The sequence below is a fragment of the Taurulus bubalis genome (assembly GCF_910589615.1).
Source record: "Taurulus bubalis genome assembly, chromosome: 17".
Classification (NCBI taxonomy): domain Eukaryota; kingdom Metazoa; phylum Chordata; class Actinopteri; order Perciformes; family Cottidae; genus Taurulus; species Taurulus bubalis.
The window spans coordinates 11,509,140-11,517,390 of NC_136605.1; the positions used below are offsets into that span (position 1 = coordinate 11,509,140).

At 45.2% G+C, this 8,251-nt stretch overlaps 1 protein-coding gene across 1 annotated transcript in view; it reads left to right on the top strand.

The window, feature by feature from the left end:
* adgrl1a (adhesion G protein-coupled receptor L1a) overlaps nt 1-8,251 on the top strand; it is a gene marked incomplete at its 5' end in the record, with an annotated part of 49,683 nt that extends 41,432 nt beyond the window's left edge. Inside the window, 4 exons of the mRNA XM_079233044.1 lie at nt 654-750; nt 3,575-3,691; nt 7,003-7,020; nt 7,164-8,251. Coding sequence (XP_079089170.1) covers nt 654-750; nt 3,575-3,691; nt 7,003-7,020; nt 7,164-8,122 — 1,191 coding nt within the window. The 3' untranslated portion in view covers nt 8,123-8,251. The remainder of the gene's footprint in view (nt 1-653; nt 751-3,574; nt 3,692-7,002; nt 7,021-7,163) is intronic.

Here is an 8,251-nt window from a genome sequence, read left to right on the forward strand (position 1 = left end):
CTGACTTTTCAGCACACAAATTTTTTCCATTTGCCAATGAGAAAAAGACTGGCCAGTGAAGCACCAGTGTCACAGTACATGTTTTCAGTGACAGAGCAGAATTAAAGTGTGTTACATCATAATATATAACGATGTGTTCAGTTTTTCACTTTTAAGTTACCAGCCATTACCGGCAGCCCTGTGCTTACCACAGAACATGACTCATTATGAAAGATATCTTTTGAAGCCCATGTACTATATATAGACACAGACACCATACAAGACATCCGGAAATACTGTGCATGCTGGCATAAGCACTATGGCACATAAGACACATACTGTACACACACATCCTCACAATCAACAAACAAGCTTCCCCACACTGTAATAAGACGCTTCAAAAAGAACAATTGTATCAACAACTGCAATCATGTCTTACACATCTCCAGTTTATTAGCCCCCCTCATGATGACATGACATGGCTGTGTGCCTCTTTACCCAAGGCCTCAATCTCTTTGTCTGCCGTGTTTGCCTATTGTTCTTTGCGGATTAGAGCGAGCCCCACAGTTTTGATTACAGCAGCCCCACTGAGTTACAAAGTCTACCCGTCGAGTTTCTATATTTAACTTCTTGTCTGTTTGCTGCCACTCACTGAGCTCTGCTCCTTCTTCCAGAGTCGAATCCGCAGGATGTGGAACGACACGGTTCGAAAGCAGACGGAATCGTCTTTCATGGCTGGAGATATCAATAGCACCCCGACACTCAACCGCGGTGAGGCCTCCCTCTATCACTGCTCTGCTTCCTCTCCGTTAAGTTGTACAGGCTTAAATGCACACAAAGCCCATGGAGTCCAGCACACTCATATAGACTTATTGACGTATACTTATTGAACAAAGACACATAAAGCACGAGTGGACACAGCCCAGGCAAAGCACTGTTATTCAGTGTTAAATGTGCACATGTGATAGTATACAGGATGATGAAATATATGTTCCCTCGCCTGGTGTATTAGGGTCAACTAATGATTCAGCCAGAACGGCAGTCAGCAAATAGCAGCAGCAGTAATGGCTTGAATTGAATAACATATGGTTGAAGTCTGGTTGGTGGGTTTTCAGTTTGTGGCAGCCGCTGGTCAGTAAAAGCACTTATACACTACGGAGCTCAAACACTCTGCTCTGTAAATATGTGTGTGGGCGGGTCATAATATACTCCTGTTTTTGTTATTAGGGAGACTTGTAATATTTGTTTTGTATTCAAAGTCATTAATACTAATTTATCTTAAAGAAAAAGGGAGTGTCTGACCACATCATAGATCACATCCACAACAGGGTATCAATATTTTTCAACCCAGAAATTGTTTGCAGCCAGTTGCAATGAAATAGTTCATCATTAAAGATGAGTCATCCGTCTTAGCTTCATTTGTTGATTTTGTTTTTGTGATTTCCAGTTTTTGCTGATATTGTTGCTTGCAAGAACTTCATATCACAGTTTATCATCTCAAATGTATGAGATATTGATTCTGGCACCCAACAACACAGCAAGATGACATATTCAATGTGTAACTGTAGCCCACTATTTGAGGTGATTTGTGTTTTCCTCCATTCTTTCCAGTGATGTAATTGTGACGTTGGCTATAAAAGGGTCTATATAGAATTGCATGTGTTGTGATTCATCATTATAGAAAAATATTGTTATGGCTGCGAGTTAACCCGAGATTGCCAACCCGAGATTGCCAGCCCTAGTTTGAACTCTGTCCTCGCAGCGTTTTAATAGTGTCACGGGATCAATTGCATCCATTTCTTCTCTGCCTGAATGCAGTGACACATGCCCTCCCCACTGAACTCCCCACAAGACACAAATAGCAGACTAGCAATTATTTAAGAAGTGAAAAATGTGTATGCAGTCACCGATTGTCTCAGCCTCAGCAACTGGTGGCGTCACCGCTGCAGTCATCAGTAACACGGAGACGATCAAGGTTGGCTCAGGTTTCCGGAGTGGGGAGGTGGGGGTGTTGATGATGGCAACAGAGGCAGTTGCTAAATCAGCCGTCACTCTCTATGCTAATTTCATCCATTTTGTTTTTAATGAACTGATTAGCGTGTGAATGAACAGGGGGTAATTATTCTAATTGAGGAGAGTGACAGGAGCAAGGCAGGGGGTGAGGGAGAGGGTGCTCTGAGTGAGCTGCATGGATGAGGGGGTGTACGTATGTGTGTGCGTGTGGGTGTGTGGTCGGGCGGGTCAGTTTCCGGGGCTTTTTGTCTCGACAGAGCAATCACCAGAGCTGTTAAGACACACAATGTGGATCCTTCCATGTTGTGCTGTCAAACTCAAACAACTGTGCTGTGAAGCCTTTATTTTGTTGTGCTTCTGAGAAAAGTTTGGCAGTTGGCAGAAAGTTAAAGACGAAGGGAGGGAGGGAGAAGAGAAGCGAGAGACGGAGAGATGCGCCATCATGGAGGAGTAATTAAAGATGCCAAATCTGGAGAAGAGACGCTGCGTCGCTATAACTGGCATCTAGGATCTCTTTGATTTCTCCACTTCACTTCTTTATGAACCACAATCTCTTCCTGAGAATAGTAATGTGTCCAGAATACACAGCAGGAAGAACACACACACACACATACACACACACACACACACACACACACACACACACACACACACACAGCCTCCCATGATTCCCTGTGTCCTACTTTCTCTCCCCACTTAAAGCTAGTTCCTTTAATTTTCTACAGGATATTCCTATGATGTACGCACAGGCAGCTAATCCCAACTAATTTGGTGTTGTTTGTAAAAATCCTGGCACGAGGAACTGAGGAAATGTGGTTGAGTCAAGACACAGCCAAACGAGCCAGAGAATAGAGGGAGAGGGGTTTGTGTGGCATGCCAGAAAGATGGACAGCGGAAGTGTAAGAGGAGGGAAAATGACAAATAAATAGCTCTGTGAGTGCTTTTTTTTTTGAATTCCCTGCTCCCTTGCAGTGTGATGAACGGTAGGCGTGAGACCTGAAGGTTGCACTTTGCCTGGGACGACTCTCCGTCATGCTGTCCTATTTTTAATTTCATGGCATTTCTGTTGGAGTTGCCTCAGGCTCGAGCCTTACATGGGCATTATACAACATTCCGTGTGCCATTTCCTTGAATTATATTTGTCTTGTAGTGGCATTCACATTGCACTGGGAAATTAACTGTGTTTCAATGGCTGCACCCCTAGACTACATAATGGCATGCATTACTGTTCTCCCCCATCTGACTACATTGTCAGGAGCCAAAAGAAAAAAAAGAATGGCAACGCTCCAAACAGTACCTTTCCCCTGCAATTGTATTTTTACGCAAAGGTTACAATCACCAGTCATAAACATTGAGGAGAACACTGTGAAATGCATTACTCCATAAAATAAACCCATCTGAATAAACAGTAAATATTTTTATGATTCCAGATGTTATTATCGAGTCTGGAAACGTGAATTTCAGAGCGTTACACCTATTGTGTGTTGTGTTTCTGCTTGTGATTGCTTTGCTTACATTTGTGACAAAGATAAGAGCCTATTTATGACTGTTTGTTTATTTCTTAAATGTTTGTGTCTTACAGCGACCATGGGCAACCACCTTTTGACGAACCCGGTTCTACAGACTCGCACCTCTCCCTACAACACTCTGCTGGCTGAGAGCTTCACACCACCCTCACCTGGTGTCTTCAACTCTACCGGTTAGCTCCGAAACACCCCAGTCTGCATGTGCACGCTTGTCAGTATCTGTGTGTATGCAGTAAGCAGTAGCGGTCCTTCTGACAGTTTGACACAAATTCGTCGTATTTTATGTGTGTGTGTGTGTGTGTGTGTGTGTGTGTGTGTGTGTGTGTGTTGTGGGGAGGAGTCTTTGCAGTGAACAAATCAGTGTGGCACATCATAGGTCTTCATTACACATAGATACATACAATATAGTTAAATAATGCTATTAGTTAGCCAGACAAACAACAAAGAGAGAGCGCTTGGTGTCACCAGTGGAAAACAGCTCATACAAAATGCACAATGGCACATCCACACACAATGAGCATCTGGCGACGACGCACCGCGACAAAGAACAAAAGAGAGAAAATCTTGGTGGAGTGTATAATCAGGAACAGCTTTTTCACTAACTACCAAATGTGGAAAATGGCAACACACATGCACTGGTGACAACCCACCAGGATAAAAGAAAAAAAGAGAGAAATATTAGTGTCGGCGCACGGGTAGAAAACCGCTTAATCAATCCCACTAAATGCCCACAAGCGCACCCACACGTACGTCTGGTGGCGGCGCACCAGGATAAAGAAAAATGTGAGATATCTTGGCACCAATAAAGTAAAAAAATCAAGAAATAATTTAGGGCCATAACAAATGTCTTCTTTTTTTTTTAGCTTCTACTGGAGGTGTCAAATGAGGCTTCAAATGGTAGTCATATTTTGCGATGACATCACTTTAAAAAAAATGGGTGGTAATGTGGCGGTATTAAGGCCGGCTTCAAACGCTGTGTGGCCTCGGGTTTACAGTCTCCTGCAGATCATTGTGTGTCGAAAAAGTAAGCAGCTGCACAGGTGCCATTACCTGGACTGTTTGTGAACGGCATTATCCCACCAAATCAGACTTTAATCTAATCAGATTGAAGGATTTTGCCTATGTGGACAGGCTCTTCAATGTGTTGTCATCAAGTTTAGCATCTCTGTGTATTGTCTACTTTCAACTAAGCCAAGGATATGGAGCTCCTTCAGATGGACAAACGTGTCTTTCATTTGTACAGTGAAGCTGTCAAGAACATTATATATATATATATTGTGTCCCACTCATCTCTTGACAGGATTTGTGGCGCCGATCTCCTTATTTATCTTTTGTTTTCTCTGACAAACACACACAACCGTTCAACAATATTTCATAGATTGGCAGAGCTTTTGCTCTCGTCGTTTCCTCCAAAGCCTCGCACTTGCTTGGCAAGGTAATATGTCTGTTTCTGTGCCTTTGAATTGTGCTGGCTGGTATGGAGCCTGCGTTGCTCATCCAGGGTCGTGTCAACGCGACTTTTGCTGAGGGTTGTCATGGTGATCTGAGAGCTGGCATGAGCCGCTGTCGGTAAATTGGTCAAGTCCTAGTAGTTCCATTTCATCTCCACACTGTTGCTGCTGGAGGAGAAGAGCATGCATGGTAAACAAAAAGCCAAATAGCCAGTCTTTCTTTCCACTCTGTTTGAAAAGTCCTTAAAATCTTAAACCCTTTTCCGCAGACCAGGTGTTGGTTTATCATTAGTGATTGCAGCTCTTTTTGTCTTCAAAAGATAATATTGAAAATATTTACAAGAAAGAAATATCAGTCGAAATATCAGTCGACCTGGAGTACCGACAACGCATGCGCAAATCTTCCTAGACGTTGGCCTACGACACCTTGAACTTCCTGTTTCTAGAAAGGTACAAAAGTAGCACACTAGTTTGACTGGAGTTTTTGTAATCCTGAGATGAATAATACATAGTGAAACATTTTAAATGAAACAAATAATTGCAATTCATAAAATTATCAATTTATACTACAGCCTATCATGTAAGCTCAGCATTTCGTTTGAGCTTATATCATATAGCTTTTAGATTTGTGTGTGTGCGTGTGTGTGTGTGTGTGTGTGTGTGTGTGTGTGTGTGTGTGTGTGTGTGTGTGCGTGTGCGCACACGCACGAGAGCCCGTTGTTTTTTCCGACTTTGTAGCTGTCAGACAGATTCACGAGGCTGAGCATAACAGAGCCAAACAGCGCTTACAGCCTAACCAGCCATCTGGTCAGATCTCAAATCTTCATGAGAACGGCAGCCACAAATTGATTTCGAAGTTTAGCTACAGCTGTGACTGCCAGAAATCTTGACGGTTTTTCTGTTCCCAGGCAGAAAAAGTAGTCTGCTTATATCATGACGGGCTGTAGGAACGGATCAGGCAGCTCTGTGACCTGGGACAGTCCATCTGGGTGTTGGTCACTCAGGTGTGTGTGTGTGTGTGTGTGTGTGTGTGTGTGTGTGTGTGTGTGTGTGTGTGTGTGTGTGTGTGTGTGTGTGTGTGTCTGTGTCTGTGTGTCTGTGTGAATTCTTGCTTCTATCTCAGAGTTTCTTTTAAACAGCCTGACTGTTTATCTCATTGCTGCACCCCTACACCCTTCTTTGGATGCATATAACTGCTGAATGTTCTGGTAATTGCATCACTACATACTAATATTTACTTGGTAAGGGAGAACTTGGACTGTGTGGCTGGTTGCTGGAAGAGAGTGCACTCGCAGTGTATCAGGCCTAGTGTCTGAGGACTGAAATTTAAGGCGGCGTTTCTGTTAAATATTTTAAAACCTCTCTGCACGATATGTCAGGCCTGATGGCCACGGGCTTGGCAGCCAAGACATTTTTAGAAGAGAGTGGGAGAGGAAGTAGGGAGAGCACTTCATTAGAATGTCTAATTACCCACACCACCACTGAAGAACATTGATTGAAGTCATAATACACATATAAAAAAGGAGAAAGAAAATCACTTTTGGAGGCTGTGGTTTTTGCTTCGCTGTGTGATGTTAATTTGAGAGAAAAAGCACAACATCTGTGGTGTTGAAAGAAAGTCGTAAAATAAACATAACTGCGACTGTACAAGGTTTTTATATGAATTATGTATGTAGCCACGTATCACTGACAGTGGTAAATAAATATCCAGAGTATTTTCTTTGGCTTAGATGTACATGGTGGAGGAATATGGTGCCAAACAAACAGATCCAAGTTTGCATAAATCAGAGTTAATGTGACTGCATGTGTTTCTGTGTGTGGTAAGAGTTGGAGGGTTTGATATCGAGTGTGAGAGAGACAGAGAGAAAAGAAAAGGGACCAATGGACAAGGATATTTTTTATTCCGTTAATGGTTCCCTTTTGAAATGTCTTCATAATGAATGAATCAACTTAATGTTACACCATTAAAGAACACTTACTGACTAGTTTCTTTCATTTTATTCTCTTCTCATGGCTTTCTCTGGGACACATAGGAACCTTCCGTGATCCAAGTAAGTGCAATTCACCCCAGTTCATATAATTGTACTATCTGATATGTATTCCTCTGCTCTTACCAACACTTTTATCTGACTGCGTCATAATAATGCCAAAACCCTCTGTCTCCTGTCTCTCTTCTATTTGTGTTTGGGTCCAGAGAGCACGTTATCAAAGGCCCGCGACCCCTGTGGGATGGAAACCCTGCCCTTGAATGGTAACTTCAATAACAGCTACTCCCTGCGCAGTGGCCCAGGGGGTGTGGGCGGGGGCAGCTGTGACTTCCTTGGTAGTGGAGGCGGAGACAGTCCCCCGCCCCTCCTCAATCCCCGCGGCTCAGAGGCACTGGGAGGCGGAGGCATCCGACGAAACCTCTCTGATGCCGCTGCCTTCGAAAAAATGATCATCTCTGAGCTCGTGCACAACAACCTAAGAGGTGGTGTTGGAGGAGGAGGAGGAGGAGGAGGAGGAGGAGGAGGTGGAGGTGGAGGAGGAGGAGGAGGAGGTGACGTAGGGGACAGGGTGTGTGGCAGCCTGGCCAGGGGACGTCCTCACGGTGGGGTTGGTCGGGGGACAACGGGGGCCGGGCCAGAGCTGTCTATGAGCATGGATGAAGACGAGGACTTTTTGAGAGAGGGGCGGCAGCGCACCCCGCAGGATGTGGAGCTGCTGTATAAAGCTCTGGAGGAGCCCCTGCTGTTGCAGCGAGCCCAGTCGGTCCTCTACCAAAGCGATCCAGAGGAGTCAGAGAGCTACACGGCCGACCTCACCGAGAGCCTCGGCCACAGCGGCCACAGCGGCCAGAGTGCTGGTGGGCAGGTGGGCAACAGAGCACCAGACTCCCCTGCCCGTGACTCCCTGTACACCAGCATCACCAACCTGCGAGACTCACCTTACCCCGACAGCAGTCCTGAGCCCCTGGAGGTCGTCCCCCGTTCAGCCCAGCCCCCTGAGGAGCTGTACTACAGCTCCGGGAGGCCCGCCCTGGGCTCTCGTGGGGCCCCCATGCAGACCTTCTACCAGGCTCCCCCCCGGAGACCAAGTGGAGACGGACACCAAGCCCAGGAGCCTGCCCACAATGAGGCAGACGGACAGATGCAGCTGGTCACCAGCCTGTGACTGGAGCCTGGAGGAGGAAGTTGGAGACTAATGTGATGGCCAAAGCCACCTCCTAGCCCACCTCGTTCTCGTGTGTCTCCACTTTCTGCTTGTTTGGATTGCCTTTCTTTCTCTTGACTTTTATTTAGC